Below are 23,015 nucleotides of genomic sequence, written 5' to 3' on the forward strand. Positions count from 1 at the left end.
CTGTGAGAAGAGGTCCCGCTGTTGCCGTTTGTTATGCGGGCTTTGCCGGCAGCCTCCTTCGACGGTGGAACGGCAGGAGGGAGGAAATAAGGGTTGGTGGTGCTAGGTTTCTTTGAGCGCCTGAGTCGCCTCGTCTGGGCGAGGGGGGGGGGGGTTGTTTCCTCTATTTGTGGTAGCGGGCTTGTGATATGCATGATAGTATCCTCCTCCCATTTTGTAGCATACATGTGGCCTTTTCTAGTTGCCCAAAAGCAGTCGCTTGCTCCATCATCAAGCACTTCCCGTCGGACGAGACTTGCCTGCTCCCCGCGTGTGCTCCCATCCGTGCTTCCGTGTACGTGACTTGATTTGATTGGAACAAAATAAGGCACGGCCTCATCCCTTTAAAATCAGAGGGAAGAGATGATTAGATTGAAAAAAAAATAGTTGTATGATGAAGTGAAAGCACAGATGGAAATATGAGGAGGAAGTAGGCAAGCCGGATCCCTTCCCGTCCGTCCATCATGCAACGGCTCACAACGTCACCCTAATGACCCGTTGTGCCATACAGAAACCGCTTGATGCATCATTGTCTTCAATCTCAACGCACTGCACGACACCAGGTGCCTCTACTCTCCTTTGCGCCAGTTTTTTCTTCTTCGAAGTGGCAGCGTTCATGCATTCATTAAGAAGCGCCAGATTGAAAACTCCCTGGAAAAAAGGCAAGCCAATTTATGAGCAGCTTGTGTGCACCCGCCTTGGCCGCCTATAGTATTCTCGCATGGTCCTAATAGTGTCGACTTTCGTGCGGTTGATATGGGATTTTTAACAATTTTTTCTTTCATTTTTCGTGCATTTTTTGTGTCTAATCTTGTTCCTTTTTTCGTGCGGTGTTTTTGATATGGGATATTCTCGCATTTTTTTCTATTTTCAGTTTCCTTTATCTTGTTCATTATTCTTTTCTATGTTATTATTATAAATATATAAATAATTTAGAAAAATACACAATTTTTACAGAGGTGTGAACACATTTACAAACTTGCATGGATACTTTTTTAAAGGTGTGAATACCTTCTCAAATAATAGGAAAGTTTTTTTAAATACATGATGACTTTTTATTATTTCATAAAAAATCAAACATGTGTGAATACCCTTTTGAATTACATGAACATTTCTTAAATTGTGGAATACTTAATTTAATTACATGATCCTATTTTAGGAAAGTAAGTATTTTTTTTATTAGATTACATAAACATTTAGTAAAAATGAGTGGATTTTTTAACTCGTGAAGTTCTTTTTCTAAATTACTAACCACTTTTTATTAAATAATTTTCTAAAATATGTGAACACTTTAACAGTACATGTATATATTTATGTTTTCATATGTGTGAACAATTTCTATAACACGTTACTCTTCATCGGCGGTGGATTCTGTTTTGCTGCGCTGATCCTATGGAGTCTTAGTACGACGACTTTCTGACTGTCTACTACAACAGGTTTTGTCTGACTCCAACGAGAGAGGGGCGATGAGGGCGACGCGCATTCAGCTCGATTCAGTGCTTGTAGTCGTCGCTAAGTTGTCTACGTATCTGGATGCAATTTTTATTATTTCTGCTATTCGTTGCGCTGTCATGATTGAAAATGAATAGATTGAAGGTTTTCTCGCAAACAAGTCTATAACACGCTAATATTCTTACTTATTTTATTAAAGAAACGAAAAAATTCAGACGAAAGGGAGAAAATTAATAAAAGGAACAGTTGTGTTTTTTTCCTGGACCGGCCCTTGTTGGCGACTGCTCCTTGGCGCTCGCTAAGGGCGATAGATATATAGCAGCGCCCGCTTTCCGTTTCCCTGCAACTTCACGAGCGATATCCATACAAAAGAACTCCAGCGAGCATACGCGAGGCGAACTGCGACGATCGGCTCATCGCGGTTGCCCACTCGCCCCTCCGGATTCCGGCGTCCGCCGCCGCCCTAGCTAAGGTCGTCGGCACCGCAGGTTTGCAGCAGCCTCGTCCCGAACTCCCCTAGGTGAACGCCCTACACTAACAACTAGGGTTTTGTTCATGATATAATATTTATTTATTGTTTTGGATTTCTGCTTTCCTTTCAAGTCAAAGTCAAACTAAACGCAAATATGAAGTCAATACTACTAGTATAGTACTTCCTCGTAAAGAAATATAAGAGCGTTTAGATCACCACTACTCTGTCCAACATGTACTTTGTTATAACCGAATATGATCGGATTAATGTGACACGCACTAGCACACTTCTCATATTTCAATTTCTAGGATTTGGGGATTTTCTATGCAATTTAATCCAGCAAGCCATTCCTATTACATGTGTCCTCGCCTGCTGCTTCTAGCATATACTACTCTCTCCGTCCCAAAATAGATGTTTTAATTTTGTACTAACTTTAGTGCAAAGTTGTACTAAACTTGAGACACGTATTTTTGGATGGAGGGAGTACTTTGTATTTGAACTTTTACAGTTAGTACTTCAATCAAACAACTCACATCACCGCCTGATCCATCGCAGCATATGCATTAGGTACCACATCGTACGCCGCTTTGATTTTCCGATTTATGTATTGGAACTTGAGGCACCTCATCGGTTGCAAGCATATTCAGTTTCTTCCTTAGATCAGGGAGTGTGCATGTCGAATCGGATCTTCACTCATGTGAGTATGTGACCTGTCGCAGTTCACCATTTGTATTGTGGTCCTAATAGCAAAGCATTGTCACATTGCAGGTTCATGATGAACGCGTCCACGTATCAGTTGCTGCGACCTGGCCTTGCTGTTCTGTGGGGTCAGAAAAAACCACAGGTTGCCGTCTTTGGCAGGAGCAGCAGCCAACGAAGTCGGCTCGCTGCACCCAAGGTCCAACAAACAACAGAAAGTGCAAACCATGATAAGTTTAGGGGTACTGTTAAGCCATGGTACAAGGAGTTCCCTGAAACCATGTGGAGTATTTCCGAGGGCTCCCTTGAGACTCTTTAAAAGAAGGTGTGTATTTTCATTATCTTTTCATAGTTAATATATACTTTTTTTTTTTAGAAAAGGAGGATGACCCCCGGCCTCTGCATCTGGGAGATGCATACGGCCACTTTATTGATTATTCTCGATAACCATACAAAGTATTACAACAAAGTGTCTGAATTCACCATCTTGGCAACATGTGCCGCTACTCCTATCCAATATGATGAGGGGGTGCTAGCTGGGCCACTACCCAAACCACACACCTAAGCCTAACATCAAAAGCCGGAAGCCGAAACTCATTCGGTAACCCCAGCCGAGCCACATACTGGGTCTGGGGCGCAATCCGGTCAGACGCACTCGTGTGTCGTCGCCGCCATCTTCCACAGGTCCGTCTTCAGATCAAATTGAGGCTTCTACCTTGTCTGGCCAGTCTGCCATCGACGTCCCCATGACGCCAGACAGCTTCCTCCTCCTGCACGAGTCCATCTCCGCGCATCAGACGCCGAGTCTCCACAGCACCATGCCGCCGAGATCCGCCATCATCAATGTGAAAGATGAAGCACCGCTCCACCAACGTCGCCGTCCTCTAGACAGCGCCACCACCTTGCAGAGCGGAAAGATACAATGGCGATGGAAAGCAAGAGCTAGGACGAGGAGGGTACCACCGCCGCCACCCCCCGCACCCCAACAGCGCCCACCGACCACCAAGCTCCCTAAACGGCGCCTTCAAGAAGGATACGACGCCGATGGCGCCGCCGCCGCCCAACAAAGTTGGAGCTTTCGCCCGGGAGAACTAGGGGAAGGGGGAGTGGGGGGATCAGACCTGTCAGACGCCTCCAAGGAGGGACACGGCGCCCTCAGGCGTCGCCGTCGACGCAGCCGAGCATGGTCGGCCATGGCTTTCGCCCGGACTGGATTCCCCACCACTAGCACCACCAGCGCCGGCGTCCCATGGAACACGAGCGGGCCGGATGGGGGAGAACACGCCGTACAGGGAGGAGGGGCGCCAGATCTGGCGCCGTCGCCCTCGTCCTCCGAGATTCCGCCGCCCGCGCGGCCAAGAACGCCGGAACCAAACGCCCGCACCACCGCCCGCCGCTAAGCCGGTGGTGCCTCACCAGAGGGGCCGCCGCCCCAGATCCGAATGCCCCCGCGGAAGCAGAGCAGCAACTTGCCCCGCCGCCACCTTCCTTGGCGGCGCCCCGGACTTGCCCGGAGACCGCCTCTGGCGGCGGCGAGGAGAGGTGGGGGTGGAGGAGGGCTGGGCGCGGCTAGGGTTGGCGGCGGCGAGGAGAGGTGGGGGTGGAGGAGGGCTGGGCGGCGGCTAGGGTTGGCGGCCGCCTATATCATTGATGAAAGGTGGGTTCCGACGATTGTTCCAGTTAATATATACGTAGATGTTTGATCCATGTTTCTTTATTATCTATGTGCTTGGTTGTGAATTATTAGACCATCATTGTTTTACCTTCGATATAAAACTATTGTCATTGTAAGGACCGTGAGCTGAATCCGAGTGGATGGAGCACCGACACGGACTTCGATGGTAGCTTCGCAGAGTCCGTTGTGTTTGACAAGAACCTCTACAAGTATGGGATTTTAGGCTGCAAGACCAATGTGGATAAGATTATGAATGGGGTACTCTCACTATGTCTTTTCTTTTTCTTTTTCATGTTCGCATCTGTCATGTTCAAGAGTTTTGTGTGTTTCTTTTGAAAATTTTGCATTTAGTCCGTTCCAATCTTTGTGAAGTCCAGTATAAGAATGAATGCATTGGAATTTAATTAACCTGATGAACTTTCTGATTGCACTTTGTTACTAGTTTTTTAGGGGCCTTCTCCATATGATAAGCACTAATTTTTTTTAACGCAGAAATGGTCAGTTTATTATGAATTTCTAAACTATTTCTTACACAAAACGTTGCATTCGTGTAGGATGCCATATCTGCTTGTCACAGAGATAAAATTATCTGTTGTCTTGGGAATATAGAAGATGACATTAAGCTAGGAAAGTTTGAGTGGAATGATGGTGTGGATGTACATACAAATATTGTGAAAGCACTTGCTGATAAGGTTGGACACATACCAAAGGATCTAGTCATAACAAATAAACATGACAGTTGTCTCATGATCCTCGAAATGTGGTGCAAGACCTACATCGATCAAATTAGGACACAGATGAAACAATTTCAGGTTCTTCCTTTTTCTTGCTTCATGATCTAGGAGTACTTTCGATCCCAGATGTTTATTGTTTAATTACAATTTCACCATATTTTAACTCATATTCGAGCTTATTTCTTGCTTATTTGAGCATATTCAGTTGAGTATTTAACAAAAAACTACCATAAATCGTGAAACCGTGCCTACAAACTACCACTTTACAAATTTGTGCCGAAAACTACCATTTTCTCACTAATTCTTGACTAAAAACTACTAAGTCTAAAAAGAGCCCGATTTGGCTCTTTTAAACGTGTTTCTGATTAGTTGAGCTCATACATAAGCGGGTTAAAAAAGCAATCGGGTCCCTAGTTTCTTTTTCAAAAAAGCAATCCAGTCATGTAGCGCGTCGTGGCTGTGGCCGGCCCCTGGCCATGGCAGCGGCCAAGCCGTTGCTGTGGCCAACCATGGCCACTTGTGGCGGAGGCAGCCGTGAGTGGTGAGCGGTGGCCAGCCAGCACGCATGCAAGCCAGCCAACCGACCAGCAAGCGGCGGCGCTGCACGCACGCTCGCGGTGACGACGGCCAGCACGCGGCGGCGGGGGCTGCTGCGCACGCAAGGCCGCGGCACGCCAGCACGGCCGAGGCGGCTCCAGCCGGCCAGCAAGCGGCGGCGGCTGCATGCACGCTCACGGCGACGACGTCCAGCACGCGGTGGCGGCGGCTGCTGCGCACGCACGCAAGGCCACGGCACGCCAGCACGACCGAGGTGGCTCCAGCCGGCGTGGTTGCGCCGCCGTCTCCAGTCCCGACCAGCGTCGGAGAGGTGCTTCGCTGGGGCGTCGCCATGGCGAAGAGCGCGGAGTGCACACGATGTGTTCGAGGAAATGCCAGAGAGAAATAGGAGGAGGAGGAGGAGGAAGAAAATTAATGCTGACAGGTGGGCCCATCCTGTCAGAAAGGCGTTTAGAAGACGCGAATCGGACACTTTCCTGACATGGTAGTTTTCAGTCAAAGATTAGTCAAAAAGTGATAGTTTTCGGCACAAATTTATAAAATGGTAGTTTATAGACACAGTTCCGTGAAATGTGGTAGTTTTTTGTTAAATACTCTATTCAGTTAGTATATAAGGTTAGTTAAATTGTCTGACGATCTTGCAGGTTGCTCTAGTTCTCTTGGCACTAAGAAATGATTGCTTGGTCCTTCCGAGTGGAAGAGAAGTTAATAACAATACATTGCTAAAGACTCTTGTTTTACCAAGTCTTAGAATGGTAATTGTCTATTACATCTTTTGGTACTTAGCATTTCCAGCACAGAGACCATTTGCTAAAATAATGTACCTTGTGTTTACAAAGTTGAAACCCTCCCATGGGTAAAATGCAAAAATCCTATTTATTCCAAGACACAAAGATAAACCATTGGATGCCCAAGAGGATTTATACTATTTGACTCTCTTTTTTCATGCATACAGCTAGAGCATGATGCATCAGATCTTTCTGCCTTCCTTGGTTTCATTTATTCATCAAGTGATGGTGTCATTAATCTCAGGAACAGGTTTCCTCCCTATTTTACATTTTCTTTAATTATTTAGACAACTAGCTCGATGTACACTTCTACATTCTTTTAATCGATCAAATATTACGTTCGAATGTACTACTGTATTTTTTCTAGTCATGGAATGTTGATAATTGACATCTGATTGTACATTTTTCTATCTGTAGCTATTCCTGCTTAAAAAGATAAATATTCCTATTGAGGAAAAAGCAACTTGTTACGTGATAATTCCAAAAAATAGTCAAACTAATGAGGAATGATTATCTTTTTGAGTATTTCAGCCTACTAGAAGTATTGATAGTTGATTATTTTACTTCCCCCCTTTTCTAAACTGTGCAGACTTTCAGAGGATTTTTCGGTTTCCAAATGTTCTACCATTGCTGATTTTGCAAGATCAATCAATTATGGCATTCCTGGACATCTACTACAATTGCTTGAGAAGTTCTTTTCATGGAGGAATTGGCCATTAGTCACACCACATGGTGAAGCAGCAACATATGAGAAAATGCTTAGAAAATTCACTATAGATGAACAGACGAGGGAAAACAGACACTTAGCTTTATTAAAATGTCTAAAGATTGGAATTAGTGAATTACCTCAAGATTGTGAAATCCAGGTATAATGATAATATTGTCATGGTGCATCATCATACTTGGAGGCAGTATGTTGTTCGAAACATCAGATATGATGCATGGTAGCATTTGGTTCTAACAATGTGTTTTTTCGTTGAGCAGGATGCTAAGTACCATTTATTTTCTAGTGGTGAAGTTGTGCTAGAAATGATCAAGGTGTTCATAAAATTTGTGGAAAATATGTCCGTCCGTCTGGAAAAGGTGCGAATTTCCCATCCAAGAGGCTACGATGATGTTCTGGGGTTTGCACATTTCCTGACTAGCAAGGTGAGCTCCTAATCTTAGTTTTATGTTCTCACCTTTTTAAGTAATTTTCTAGGCTTTAGTAGGTTCTAGGGTCTGTTAGAAGATTTTTAATATTCGCCCTAGATAAATCTCAGTCACTTTGTTTTAAGTACTAAAGAGTTACTTTGTTATAAAAAGGTTGTGTTTTAGCCATTGGATCTATGCGGAGACGGGTGATCTAAGCCATCTTTGCTTAGTGCACTGCCATTAGACTAGATTCAGTTTTGTGTATGTATTGTAAAACCGTTTTCAACTGTATTTGCAAGAGTTTTGATTTTTTTTGGTACATGTACATAATTTTGTTTAGTATTGTATTGTGCATTCACACTTTTTTGTGGTGTACCTGCAACTTTTTTGTCGAACTAACAACTGGTGAATCGCACTTTAAATTTTCTTTGTATTGTTTTCTGTGAATTTTTAGGAATAGAAGCAACGCTAGAATTAAACATATTATGCAAAATTTCTGGTTTAGAAGTACGAAAGTAAGTATTTGAATTTAATTAATATTAGGAAAAGTCCTGGCTGTAAAGGGAAAGTGAAGAACCAATTGGTTTTTCACTTATTTTCAGCCGCCTATCGTTTAGTAGTCCTAAGAAAGTTCTTTCATTACAGACGAACACTTGGAAGTGCTAAAAATATTCAAGGGCTCTTATATTATGGGACGAAGGGAGTAATAAGTTTCAGTTAAGGACAGCTCACTAATTTGTAATCACATAACTAATATGAGGATCAATCTTTGCAAATGATACAGGGAATTGCTATGGAAACCGCATATGGCCTGGTTCACTTGTGCCTGGAGAACCAAGTCCAACCTTCGGAGCTCACCCTAGAGGAACTGGCACGGATCGATTTCCCTTGTGAGCGTGCTCATGTCCTGTTGCATGATAAGGTGAATGTTTTTGGCAAATTCACCAGGCGAGGTCGAGATGATTCCAAGGAGATGATCAAATGGTGTTGCAAGCTTCAGATTAGTCCAAAAACTATTTTCCAACGTTATATTATTTATTTTTAATTAGTTGTGCTTGATCATTAGTGTTGAATAGCCCAAGCCGAAGATTTAGGTAAGCATTCCTAGTTGGTTGTTATTTGCTTTTGGAGAAAAGAAGCCTACAGATTGATCGTATGGAAAATGATTATAGTTGTTACCTTAGATTTCGCTGTTGCCATCTCCTTTTCATATACAAAAGCACTGTATTAAACATTGGCATGTCCTCGGTTATCTTTTCCACCTGCCCCCGCGTCGTCCGTTTTGGGCGGCTCGGGCGGCGACTCGATCCGGTTTTCCCGGTAGCCGTCCCTGCGAGCCCTCCCCTCGCCGCCACCGGTTGGCGCCGCCGGGCTCGCCCGCGCGGCTGATGGTGGCGGTGGCTGGATGCTGTGAAAGCGGGAGTTGCAGCGGCGATTCACGCGGGGATGGATCCGGCGGAAGCATGGCTGTGGGTGGCCAGATCGGCACCATGCCGCCGCACCCGTGGACGCCATGGACGGGGCTGTCACCAACGGCGGCGTCAATTCCTCGGATGGAGCACATGAACCGCTCGTCTCTTCCTCGTCATTGAGTGGAGATCCGCCCGCGGTCGTCCAAGCGGTCGTGTCTAGTACTGCTGCGGCACCTCCATTAGGGACAGCCCAGCCGGTGCGTGTACGGAAAACCGAGGTCCAACCTGAGAACTTGCTCTTACCATAGTCATTGCTCCTGGGCTACCTCTGTGGTGTTGAAGCAGTGGCCCTGGCCGTGACCTGCATCTCCGGCGTGTTGGTCTCTTACTTGGCTCGGCCGCCAGGTCAAGGTGACACCGTGAATCTGGCCAGCATGCCGCTGGGCGGTCTTCGGCCAGGCGGTGGTCACCTCAAGAGGTTTGGACCTGTATGATCTGTGTCTGGCGAGGACGACACGGAGTTTGTGGCCCCGAGTCTGCTGTCGTCTCATATAGATCAGCCTACGCTGCCATTTGTGAGGATGGTGCATGGCCTTCGGAGTGTCCCGAACTAGGGATTTCGTGGTGCTGCTGTCCTTCGTCTCCGTCAAAGACTTCTTCGAGTGTTGGCGAGTGGCTCTTGTCGAGTCTCGTCAGCCTACTCGTCCGGGCATGGTCATCACTCGCCGTAAGGACCGTGCACACATGCAATTATTGGGATCAAGGCAAGTGAAGGAGACAACATAAAATGATTTCCATTGGGTGGTACTTCTCGAGTACCCAATCTAAAGCTCCGGGGTGAAAACTTTGGTCTGACCTAGTTGGTTATACCTGGCAATGGCGGCGTTCTTTACGTCGTTACCCTGATGACGGCATTGCTCGGAGTTTGCTCAGATTTGCTCTTCAGGGTGAAAACCCGTGAGCCAACCCTTGGTGGTTGGATTTGGCGACGGCGGCGCTTGTGCGTCGTTCCCTTGTTGGAGGCGTCGCTTTTGGAGAACCCTTCTTGGAATCTTTATGATGTCAAGAGATGACTGGGGCGATGGTCACCGTTGTACATCGTCAATCGTTGTTTCATTGCTTCGGTTTTTTTTTCTTTTCTTCCTCCGCCTAGGCATAGCTTTGGTCTTTGCATGACTTTGCCTTTGCCGGCGTGATCATTTGTGTGTGTGTGTGTGTTGTGCTGGCTGTGTGCATCTTAGTTATGCAGAGGCTGGATGTACTCATCATGATTGTATCCCTCGATGTTATTGTATGAGTCAATAAAAAACACCCTTTTTCGAAAAAAAAACATTGGCATGTCGCACATCTAGGAACAAGAGAGCGTTTCATCCACGATAGGTGGCTTTTGACCATTTCACGTGAAAAAGAAAGTCATCAAGAAATTAGTCTTGGGTGCTTACTATGAACCATGGCCTACCTAATGAGTATGTCCATCTATTTCTTATACATCAGGAACTTCGTCATGACCATTGGCCTGAATATATTGTGCCTTGTGCTTTATAAGATTTTCTTGATGACTAATTTCTTATACATCAGGAACTTCGTCATGACCATTGGCCTGAATATATGGGACCATGCCATACCAACTAAACTGGCCATGGCAACTCTATAAGATTTTCCATGATCGGAGGTGAGTTGTCATGTAGCACAAAAAATGGCAGAAAAATTGCCACTGCGCAGAAAAATTGTCATCCGTTCGACCATGATCCGGCGGCTTTAAGGGCATTCGCTGGGAGCCCTAAAAATCATCAAGCGGGGTCAAATTTTAAAAAGCATACAGCAAGAAAACGTATAATTTTGCTGGGTCTCATGAGATAGATGTGTAACAAATTTCAGAGCTTAAACACCTGACCGATGCTTTCAGTATAATACAGATATCCTGTGAGTTAGCTAACCTGATTAATAGAGCTGTTGCTGCGTGCATTTATTGAGATGCAATCCTGCTTATCCGGAACAAAAATGATCAAGCCGCACCTGCATATTGGTGCAAATATGACCATGTGAGTATCAGCGTCAGCATTAATTATTATTGTATCAGAAAAACATGGTTAAATCTTAGAAAGCCGGGCACTTCAAACCCGTCTCAAATGCCCGGGCAGACACTTCAATTAGCGACCGGTCACAAAAATAAATGCGGCTCAAACGGGCGCCTCAAATGAGTCTCAAACACCCTTGTATCCAGCTCAAATATAGGACAGATATGATGCGACCAGGCGTGTCCGTCACGTCGGACCCGGCCCATGTTGGCCCACCCAACCCCACATATATCCGTTCTCATCCGCTCGGCGGACCAAACCCTAGCCACTCCCCTTCGCCACCCAAGTTCCCGTTCGGCGATCTCCGGACTTCTCCGGCATGGCGCACAGCGGATCTGACGACGACCAGTACGGATTCGTCGACTGGGGTGTCGTCCCGTGCGGTTTGGAGGAGGCAATGACCGTCCGAATTGCACGTTGCCGTTCCCGGGAGGACAACGCCCAGCCAACGGCAGGATCTGCCCTACGCAAGTTCAATTTTCCTTTCCCCATCACCGATTCGCTGAAGTATGAGTCCACCCGGGACTGGTGTGTCCGCCGTGGGCAGGAGGGGATGAGGGTGGGCAGGCCCACCTCGCAGCTGAAATGGTGGTGGCGGAGTCGGCTGATGCGGCGACATGGGCTACCGCAGATGAGGAAGCCATCTGCGCCCGCATTGTAAAGAAGCAACAGCGAAGGAACACACACGCCCTCACCCGAGAGCAGAAATCGAGCGGTCCGTACCATCGTCGGACTGCCCCCTAAGGAGAAGAAGGAGCATAGTGATGGGTCGGGACAGCTGCGGCTATGAGCAAATCCGGTTCGATCCATGTTTCGTCTTCGATCGCTACTTGCACGATAAGGACAACAAGGGCGCCAGAAAGGGCAAAGGCAGGTGTGGATGATCTTTTCCATAGGTAGCATGTAGGTTAAACATGTCAAATTTTGGTAGTCCGATGGCATGTACTGATGTAGTAGCCGGATGATGTGTCAATGCTTCGTTTACGTAGTTCCATGAGTTTATATGGATTTGAAGTATGCTAACTGAGGTGTTTAACTGTGAAATCGATTATCCAAGGTGTGATCGTTTATTGCCCGGATGCGTCCGCAGTCTTGAAGGATCGATTTGTTAGGTCCGGCCGTAGATACCCTAAGGACTTCCGTGGCGATCACAAAGAGCAAGAAGGAAATTGGATCCCCTGCCACAGTCCTCGCGTGAGAAAAGCTTCTTGCTGGAACCCCGTTCACAATCGGTTTCGTGCTTATCGAGTACAATAGGATAGCCATCCATCTTTTTTTTTGCGAGAGATAGCTAGCCACCATCTTAACGAGTGAAAGCCTTTCACTATGTATGTGTGTGTTTTCACTCTGTGTGTTGACTCTTTTTTTTGTGTGGAAAAGGAGCTTTATTAAACAATGATAGGATTACAATCAGCAGCCAGCAAGTTATTCAGAGCCTGTGGGGCATCTTGCAACCACAAGTCGGTTCGATGCTCCGCTCTCGACATATAAGCTAGCCGATCTGTAGCCCTATTCTGCAAACGATCAATACATAAGAAAACATGCTCCCTTTCACTCAACAACTCCTTAATCTCTTGTATCAATTGACTGTTGACTGATGTAGGACGGTAGGAGCATCGGTCAAGATCCTAAAGACTACCAGGAGACAGGGATATCACGCACACACTACACGTGCAGCACGTGCTAACAATTCCACCACGCGGGCCCTAGTCCAGATTGCTTGGCTGCCACGCCTCACTCACAACCAGGTGACGCGGCCTCGGCTCCTCTCCGATAGCGATTGGCTCAGAATACTGGCCCACCACCGCACAGCTGGCACTCGGCCGTTGCGCGTCGACCGGAAAGCGAGCCCACCCCACCCCAGACCCCTCATCTCCGCCGTCCACCGCGCATCCAACGCCGCACGCACCCCCACCATAGGCGGTTCGCCGTCACACCGGCTTTCCTACCCCGAACCGCCTCCACCTGCCCCTATAAAACGAGCCCCGCCCACGCTCCCCTCTCCTCTTTTCCCAGACGCGCCCCTCCCCTCCCCCTCTCTCCTCCTCTCCTCTCTCGCGGAGGGGACCGGATAAGATCGAGATCCCCTCCGCCTCCGGCGAGGTCGGTCGAAAATCCGAGGGGCGAGATGGACGCGCGGTTCGCGCACTCGCCGGCGGAGGCGGCCAAGGTGCAGCTGGTGCAGTTCGGCATCCTCAGCCCCGACGAAATCGTAATGCTTCCTCCCGCCGCCACCTTGCTCTGTTTCGTTCCTCTTCTCTCTCTGCTTTCGGGTGGAGTCGGAAGTAGCAACTCGAGCGGGTCTGGTTTGTGTGGTTGGGCTAGTTTCCGGTCGAACTCGAAATCTGAGATGAACGAACGAACCGCCATGGGGGCACGGCGCCGGTGCTGGTTGTTAGCTTCAAATCTGCGGTGTCAGTTTGGGGAGGGAACTGGTTTCCGGTCGAAGTCTGGATGGATGTATGAACGAACTGGTTGTTGGATTTGATGTGTGGTGTCGGTTTGGTTGGGCTGCGAACGAACTGGCCGAGTTAGATGAAGCAGAATCATTGTAACTTACCCAAGTTCAAAATTACGAAAAAGTGAAAAACCAACTTACCAAGGGTGGTTGTTAATTCTGACAGAGGGAACAGTACCTGTGGTTGCTGTTTGGCTGAGTCGGTGTGCGTTTTGCTAACTCGAACAGGGAACTAGTAGTTGAACTCGAGCAGGATTAATTACTACTTGGTTTTAACTCGTGACATTCATGGTTCGTTTTCAGTTACAAGTTGTGCTCGGTGTGTCAATATCAATACTACTGAAGTGGGGTCCGAAATTTGGTCAAGTTGAACTTGGCATGCAGTTGTATCACATATGGGACACAAAAGAAGTTTTGATCCGTCTAACAAAATGCTAATAAATGCTCTTATTAACTGCTGTAAGTTATTTGGATAACTCTGAGCTTGGCAGTTTGCACAGTTTTGGGTATAACAACTGCTGATACACATGATTTTACTACAGTATGCCAGCACTTTGATTGGGCCATGATCAATACAAGTTTGAATAAAAGTACACACGTCTGGTGCTACTTGCAGAAGTACGTGTAATAAGATGGATTTGGCAGGGTTTAACAATTTAATGGCTGGGTTTAAATGAACATTGACCATTGTAATGATGGCAGGTGGTCAGTAATGTGTAGGTATCACAAATTTTAGGATGAATCGAATTTGACAGATTCTGTGTTGCTTTGCTTGTTTGCAGAGACAAATGTCGGTGGCGGTGATAGAGCATGCAGAGACCATGGAGAAGGGGAAGCCCAAGCCTGGTGGTCTGAGCGACCCTCGCCTGGGCACCATTGACCGCAGGACCAAGTGCGAGACATGCATGGCCGGGATGCCGAGTGCCCGGGCCACTTCGGCCACCTCGAGCTCGCAAAGCCCATGTTCCACATCGGCTTCATCAAGACCGTGCTCTCCATCATGCGCTGCGTCTGCTTCAACTGCTCCAAGATCCTCGCCGACCAGGATGAGGATGAGGTCTCCTTTCCTTTTAAGACATGTACCTGCGCATTAAGTATTTAAGTTTACCAGGTTAATTGTTGGTTGGTGCATATCATCATCTAGCTAAACTGACATCATAATAATCTTAGTTCTCACCATTCACTAGCTATATTTATGTTTGTCCAATTCTGCACCTGTTCACTCAACATGCATGGTAAATTTGAACTTTATAGAATCTTTCCGACGGTTTGGTGTGATGGACCTGTAGATGCAATTGCTTTAGATAGACTGCTTGCATCTTTGTTATGGACCTGCAACTCACATCCGAAGCCAAGAATATTTTTGTGAATTTTCGGTCTCTTTGATAGAGCCTGCTATTGGTAGAACAAAATAAGAATGCATTGATGACGTGCCCCCCTAGCAGTGCATATTTCATCAGTTGTTGTCTTTGGTAAAATAATCAAGTACCATGGAGCATAATTAATTACAAACAACTTTACAGTTTCATCTGAACTAATTCTGAAAAGGTTGTTCTTGCATGTTAGCTGCTAATTAAGCACTGTCATAGGGTGGGCATCTATATATGCTTGTGTGCCTGAGTGCCTCTCTTGATCTTGGCATGTTATTGACCAGTCTGGTATCTCTTGCAGAAGGGTAATAACAAGTTCAAGCAGGCTCTGAAAATCAAGAACCCAAAAAATAGATTACGAAAAATACAGGAGGCTTGCAAGAGCAAAAAGGTTTGTTCTGCGGGTGAGGATGATCTTGAGGGTCAGGACACCGATGAGCCAGTGAAGAAAAGAGGTGGCTGTGGTGCTCAGCAGCCAAAGATCACAGTTGATGGTATGAAGATGGTTGCAGAGTTTAAAGCAACAAACAAGAAGAACGGCGATCAAGATCAACTCCCTGAACCAGTGGAGCGAAAGCAAATTCTCTCTGCCAATAGGGTATGTACACTATTATCTTTATTTACTCCATTAAATACTAGGTTATAAAAAAATCATCTAACCACCTCATGGTAAATTTCTTGGGGCAGGTTCTTAATGTTCTCAAGCGTATAAGTGATGAGGATTGTCTTTTGTTGGGCCTGGATCCTAAATATGCTCGTCCTGATTGGATGATACTGCAAGTCCTTCCAATTCCTCCGCCGCCTGTGAGACCATCTGTCATGATGGACACTTACTCCAGAAGTGAGGTTAGCCCAGTACTAGTAAATTATGACTACGAATCCAATGGTTTGTTGGTTGACATGGCAGATGGCACCCTTTCACTCACTGTTTGTTTATCTTGCCGGTTCCTACAGGACGATTTGACTCATCAATTAGCGATGATAATTCGGCATAATGAGAATCTGAGGAGGCAAGAGAGAAATGGAGCCCCAGCCCACATTATAACAGAGTTTGCTCAGTTGTTGCAGTTTCACATTGCAACATACTTCGACAATGATCTTCCAGGGCAACCAAGGGTGAGTAGTCAGTCTACAAGTGCACTTTCCACATTAATTAATCACTAATGCTATGTGGTTGACCTGATTATCTTCTGCCGAAATATTCAGGCCACTCAGCGTTCTGGAAGGCCTATCAAGTCAATCTGCAGCAGGCTGAAAGCAAAAGAAGGCCGGGTTAGAGGAAACTTAATGGGGAAGCGCGTTGATTTCTCAGCTCGTACCGTCATCACACCAGACCCGAATATCAACATTGATGAATTGGGGGTGCCATGGAGTATTGCTTTGAATCTGACATACCCAGAAACTGTTACTCCATATAACATCGAGAGGTACGTAATTTATTTGCCATTAACATGTAATCACTGTTCTTTCATTGATACTCCCTCTGTTCACAAATATAAGATGTTCTAACTTTTTTGTGAATCGGATGTATAGACACGTTTTAGTGTGTTTGTTCACTCATTTCAGTCCGTATGTAGTCCATATTGAAATATCCAAAACATCTTACATTTGTGAATGGAGGGAGTATTTGATAAGTCATGTCTAAATCTGATCTGATTATACCAGGTTGAAAGAACTGGTAGAATATGGGCCTCACCCTCCCCCAGGTAAGACAGGTGCCAAGTACATTATCAGGGAAGATGGCCAGAGGCTGGATCTTCGCTATCTGAAGAAAAGTAGTGATCAGCATTTGGAGCTGGGTTACAAGGTTAGTACTAACAGTCACAGTTGCAGCATCCACTATTTTAACTAATGGTGACATCACAAAAAGTGCTCACCCATTTTGTGCTTGACTTCTCAGGTGGAAAGGCACCTTGTTGATGGAGATTTTGTTCTTTTCAACCGGCAGCCCAGTCTTCACAAAATGTCTATCATGGGGCATCGCATCAAAATCATGCCCTACTCAACTTTCCGCCTCAACTTGTCTGTCACATCACCATACAATGCAGATTTTGATGGGGATGAAATGAATATGCATGTTCCCCAGTCATTTGAAACCAGAGCTGAGGTTTTAGAGTTGATGATGGTGCCAAAGTGTATTGTGTCACCTCAGGCGAATAAACCTGTTATGGGTATTGTCCAGGACACACTTCTTGGCTGTCGAAAAATTACCAAAAGGGATACTCTCATCGAAAAGGTGAACTAACAATACTCCTTAAACAACACCTTCAGTAGTAGTATTGTCTCTGTAGTTTTGTAGCTTATAACTAATGTTGTGAAATTTCTTCCAGGATGTATTTATGAACATCTTAATGTGGTGGGAAGATTTTGATGGGAAGGTCCCTACCCCTGCCATTTTGAAACCGAAGCCGATTTGGACAGGCAAACAAGTTTTCAACTTGATTATCCCCAAGCAAATCAATTTAATTAGATTTTCAGCCTGGCATGATGCTGATGCTGAAAAAGAAAGCGGATATATTACTCCCAGCGATACTATGGTACGGATAGAGAAGGGAGAGCTTCTGTCTGGTATACTTTGCAAAAAAACACTTGGGACATCAATGGGAAGTCTTATTCATGTTATTTGGTAAGTTATAAAAGTCGTACTGCAGTTTCTCTTTTTAGTACAGATGTTCTCCACTGCTAAATAATAATTTTGGTTTAACTGTTTGCAGGGAAGAGGTAGGGCCAGATGCTGCGCGCAAGTTCTTGGGTCATACACAGTGGCTGGTCAACTACTGGCTTCTGCAAAATGGTTTCAGTATTGGAATCGGGGATACAATTGCAGATGCAGGTACTATGGGTAAGATTAATGATACAATTGCAGATGCTAAGAAGGCTGTGAATGAGCTTATCAAGGAAGCGCGTGACAAGAAGTTGGAACCTGAGCCAGGACGCACAATGATGGAATCATTTGAAAATAGAGTGAATCATGTACTACTGCTGAATGACATTGTTTGGTTATTTCATCGTCAGTTTCTTTGGTAGACCTGTTTTGACATATCCGTTTTCCATGCTAGGTTCTTAACAAGGCTCGTGATGATGCTGGTAGTAGTGCTCAGAAGAGTTTGTCTGAGAGCAACAATTTGAAAGCTATGGTTACTGCAGGCTCAAAAGGCAGTTTCATTAATATTTCGCAGATGACTGCTTGCGTCGGACAGCAGAATGTTGAGGGCAAGAGGATCCCATTTGGATTTGCTGGTCGTACATTGCCCCACTTCTCGCAAAATGACAACGGTCCCGAAAGCCGTGGATTCGTGCAGAACTCTTACCTTCGAGGCCTGACACCAGAGGAATTCTTCTTCCATGCTATGGGTGGTAGAGAAGGTTTGATCGATACTGCTGTAAAAACTTCTGAGACTGGATATATTCAGCGGAGGCTCGTGAAGGCCATGGAGGACATCATGGTGAAATATGATGGTACCGTGAGGAACTCCCTGGGTGATGTCATTCAGTTCTTGTATGGAGAAGATGGCATGGATGCTGTTTGGATTGAACCGCAGAAATTGGACACCCTGGGGATGAAAAAGGCCGAGTTTGACAACGTATTTCGTTACAAACTGGATGATGAGAACTGGAGGCCCACTTACATGTCGCCTGAACAAGCTGATGATTTGAAGACCATTCGTGATATCAGAATTGTGTTTGAGGCAGAGATTCAGAAATTAGAAGCTGACAGATTACAGCTTGGGACTGAAATTGCCGCGACTGGCGACATTACATGGCCTATGCCTGTCAACCTCAAGCGGCTTATCTGGAATGCTCAAAAGACTTTCAAGATTGATTTGAGAAGACCTTCTGACATGCACCCGATGGAAATTGTGGAAGCAATGGATAAGTTGCAAGAAAGACTCAAGGTTGTCCCAGGAGACGATGCCATGAGCATCGAGGCTCAGAAGAATGCTACTCTGCTCTTCAATATCCTGCTCCGTAGCACATTTGCTAGTAAGAGGATATTGAAAGAATACAAGCTCACAAGGGAATCTTTCGAATGGGTCATCGGTGAGATAGAATCGAGATTCCACCAGTCTTTGGTAGCTCCTGGTGAGATGATTGGATGCGTAGCTGCACAGTCCATTGGAGAACCAGCAACTCAGATGACACTGAATACTTTCCATTATGCTGGTGTTAGCGCCAAGAATGTCACCCTTGGTGTCCCCAGGTTAAGGGAGATCATTAACGTCGCCAAGAAGATAAAGACCCCGTCGTTGTCTGTTTTCCTAAAGCCTGAGGTGAGCAAGAAGAAAGAATTGGCCAAGAATGTCCAGTGTGCCTTGGAGTACACTACGCTACGTAGCGTGACCCATGCCACCGAGATATGGTATGATCCTGATCCTCTAGGAACCACCATTGAAGAGGATGTGGAATTTGTCAAGTCATATTATGAAATGCCTGATGAGGATATTGACCCGGATAAGCTGTCTCCTTGGCTGCTGCGTATCGAACTGAACCGTGAGATGATGGTAGATAAGAGGTTGAGCATGGCTGAAATTGCAGAGAAGATCAGACATGAATTTGATGATGACTTGTCATGCATATTCAATGATGATAACGCGGATAAGCTCATTCTTCGTATCCGCATTAAAAATGATGATGAAACTCCAAAACAGGATGAGGATGATGATGTCTTCCTCAAGAAGGTTGAGAGTAACATGTTGACTGAGATGGCCCTTGGAGGCATTGCAGATATTAACAAGGTCTTCATCAAAGAGAAGAAGGTGAATAGATTTGATGAAAGTGATGGTTTCACTCAAAAAGAAGAGTGGATGCTTGATACAGAAGGTGTAAACCTCTTGGCAGTGATGTGCCACGAGGATGTTGACGCTACAAGGACAAGGAGTAACCATCTGATCGAAGTGATTGAGGTTCTTGGGATCGAGGCTGTCCGCAGGTCTCTCTTGGATGAGCTAAGGGTGGTGATATCTTTTGATGGGTCCTATGTGAACTACAGGCATCTGGCCATTCTCTGCGATACCATGACATACAGAGGTCACCTGATGGCTATTACTAGGCACGGTATCAATCGTAATGACACAGGACCTCTCATGAGATGTTCTTTTGAAGAAACAGTGGATATCTTGCTTGATGCTGCTGTGTATGCAGAGTCTGATTACCTGAGAGGTGTCACCGAGAACATTATGCTTGGCCAGCTCGCTCCTATTGGTACAGGAGGCTGTGGATTGTATCTGAATGAGGAGATGCTGAAGCAGGCCATTGAGCTTCAACTCCCGAGCTATGTTGAAGGTCTGGACTATGGCTATGGCATGGCATCAGCGCATTCATCCATCTCCGGGACACCGTACCATGATGGAGGAATGATGTCGCCAGTGCTGAGTCCAAATTTCCGGGCTTCCCCCGTTACAGGTGCTCAGTTCTCGCCATATGTTGGGGGCATGGCATTCTCTCCCGTCCCATCAAACTACAGCCAATCCTATACGTCTGGCCCTCCTTCCTACAGTCCGACCAGTCTATCATACTCGCCAACATCGCCAATCTATAGTCCGGTATCGCCGATCTGTAGTTCGGCATCGACAGTTTATAGTCCAACATCCCCAGTTTATAGCCCGACATCCCTTTCATATAGCCCAACATCGCCAGTTTATAGTCCAACATCGCCAGTTTATAGCCGGATATCTCTTGCATACAGCCCCACGTCACCATCCTATAGTCCAACATCGCCACTCTATAGCCCAACATCACCATCATACAGTCCTACATTGCCCTCATCATACAGCCCTACGTCGCCTGGTTACAGCCCGACGTCACCGAGCTACAGCCCGACATCACCGAACTACAGCCCTACGTCACCGAACTACAGCCTGACATCACCGAGCTACAGCCCTACTTCACCGAACTACTGCCCGACGTCACCGAGCTACAGCCCTACTTCACCGAACTACTGCCCGACGTCACCGAGCTACAGCCCTACTTCACCAAACTACTGCCCGACGTCACCGAGCTACAGCCCTACTTCACCAAACTACTGCCTGACGTCACCGAGCTACAGCCCTACTTCACCGAACTACTGCCCGACGTCACCGAGCTACAGCCCTACCTCACCGAACTACTGCCCAAGGTCACCGAGCTACAGCCCTACGTCACCTTCGTACAGTCCTTCACATGCTTATTCTCCAAGCAGCCCAAAGATGATGAGCCCATACAGTCAAGCTCCTCCAAACTACAGGTATTCTGTTGATAGCTTTGGCATCTGTTCATTCATCTGTTGATGCTTGGTCTGCTTACATCTCTGTTTCCCCAGCCCTGCCTCGCCGACTTACTCGCCCACCTCACCATCATATGCACAACCAAGCCCGTCGTACAGCCCGACAAGGTGAGTCCATTTCAGTTGATCATCATGCATCCTTGTTTTTAACTTAAAAAAACACTGGCTGTTATTGTAACAATCAAGACATGGGTTTCCTAACGCATTGCCTGAGTGTTGCAGCCCGCACACTACCTCTGGAGGACCTAGCCCAGATTACAGCCCAACTTCCCCCAACTACAGGTAATGCATCAAGTCAATCTCATCTGTCCAGCCGTGATGGAAGTACACACCATCCATTTGCTGTTCTGACATTTGCAATTTTTGCCATGCAGCCCCAGCGCAAGCTACTCCCCATCATCCACCGGGTCGCAAACTACTGACATGGATGACGAGACTGCTACTTGAAGCCGCTGACTTGTGAAAATGGCTGCTGGCTGATGCAGAACCACCACACAAGGAAACCTATTCGTGTTTGCTTGTATGTCTCTGTAACAAGCCTTTGTATTTTGGCTGCGCTGCTAAAAGCAGCACTAGAGTGTATATATACAATCGATGTAATACGCCTCTTAGAGAGAAAAAATAATGGCTTGGCTGTTCAGAACAGGCAAGCCTTTGATGTTGTGTTGTGGATCGGATTGTAATGCTTATGTTTCTCTTGGAGAGAAAAAATAATGTTTTCCGTTGTGGGGCTTTTGGCCTACAGTGTAGAGTAAAAATGTTTCAGTTGGAGCTTAGCCTTGTTATTTCGTCGAAGTTAATGCAATGACAAATTGTGGTGCCTAGCTTGCTAAGACAATGAATCATTCGTCGTTGCTAACTCAGTTGTTCAGGTAAGGGAGAGTGAAAAGTTTATCTTGCAGGAAAGAGTAACTGACAGAAATGGTACCTCACTTCCAGCGTTGGCAGAAAAAAAGGGCATCACCCTGCTTCTTGTCCAATCTATACTTGGACCTTTGCTCCAGTATGAATGGTTGGTAGTTGCTACTGCATACGCCGAGTTAACTTGCTTTTCGATGCAACAGAAAATTACGTCCATCGTATGCTACTCTCTGCATTTGCTGCATCAGAACATAAGATGAAAAATTAAAATCATGCACATACACCGAGTATATCCACTCTTGCAGAGAGAGTCAATCAAAGTGATGGGCTGAATACCGGATTCATCCATGGACCAGAAAATCATCAATGCCTCATCATTTTACCAACTTTGCAATATCCATCATCTTCCCCAATAACTCATCCACAGTTGAGAAATCTCCTACTTTGCACCTACTCCTCCTGCTAAAGAATCCCTATATCATGGAAAAATACATGACTGCATCTGGTGAGTGCCCTTCATCCACCACCTCATGGAACAAAACCACATTCCTATTGTGGAGGAGAGCTCTCCTTCTCCATCCTCTCCGCCGCCTGGAAAGCCAAGCAGCAGTCTCATTACCCGCACGGCAGGATCCGTCGGCCGCAACATCAGCCAAGCAGCAGTCCTCCTCCGTGAACGCAACGGCCGCCTGAGTCCTCCCGCTCTCACACATCCCATCCACGACCTTGTTCAGCATGAATGACGACATCCGAGCCGGGCGAACGGCAGAGTTTGGGCCGGGCATTCCGTCGAGCGCCCTGAGCGCGGCCGGCTTGGCAGAGCCCCATGACGAGTATGCCGGGCGTGACAACGCCGGGCCGGACGGCGGCGTCCCGCATGGAGGAAAAGAGCTGGCTCGTGCCAGGGAGGTCACGGACAGACACGGGCGAGCGCGGCCAAGGGGGGAGTTGAACGCGGCGAGGGAGGCGAGGGAGGCGAGGGAGTCCGGCTGCCTGGGCGGGGGAAGAGTCGGAGCACGAAAG

General features: G+C 46.5%; 1 protein-coding gene, 1 long non-coding RNA gene and 1 pseudogene across 2 annotated transcripts; 2 read left to right on the plus strand and 1 right to left on the minus strand.

Annotated features, from left to right (window-relative positions):
- The first annotated feature begins 5,960 nt into the window (after positions 1–5,960).
- On the plus strand, positions 5,961–8,631 carry LOC119300369. Its single transcript, XM_037577353.1, has 6 exons — positions 5,961–5,990; positions 6,274–6,384; positions 6,585–6,667; positions 7,007–7,283; positions 7,402–7,566; positions 8,336–8,631. Exons 1-6 carry the CDS (start codon positions 5,961–5,963, stop codon positions 8,594–8,596), a joined length of 927 nt encoding a protein of 308 aa, XP_037433250.1. The 3' UTR covers positions 8,597–8,631.
- A 4,434-nt stretch (positions 8,632–13,065) lies between these two features.
- On the plus strand, positions 13,066–22,018 carry LOC119303871 (annotated as a pseudogene).
- LOC119303872 lies at positions 13,930–23,007 on the minus strand. Its single transcript, XR_005148011.1, has 4 exons — positions 22,329–23,007; positions 22,060–22,231; positions 14,677–14,831; positions 13,930–14,582 (listed from the first exon to the last, which is right to left on the minus strand). It is a non-coding gene; the product is annotated as an uncharacterized LOC119303872 (long non-coding RNA).
- Between the last annotated feature and the right edge of the window lie 8 nt (positions 23,008–23,015).

Source organism: Triticum dicoccoides, chromosome 5A, assembly GCF_002162155.2.
Source record: "Triticum dicoccoides isolate Atlit2015 ecotype Zavitan chromosome 5A, WEW_v2.0, whole genome shotgun sequence".
In the NCBI taxonomy this organism is placed as follows: Eukaryota; Viridiplantae; Streptophyta; class Magnoliopsida; order Poales; family Poaceae; genus Triticum; species Triticum dicoccoides.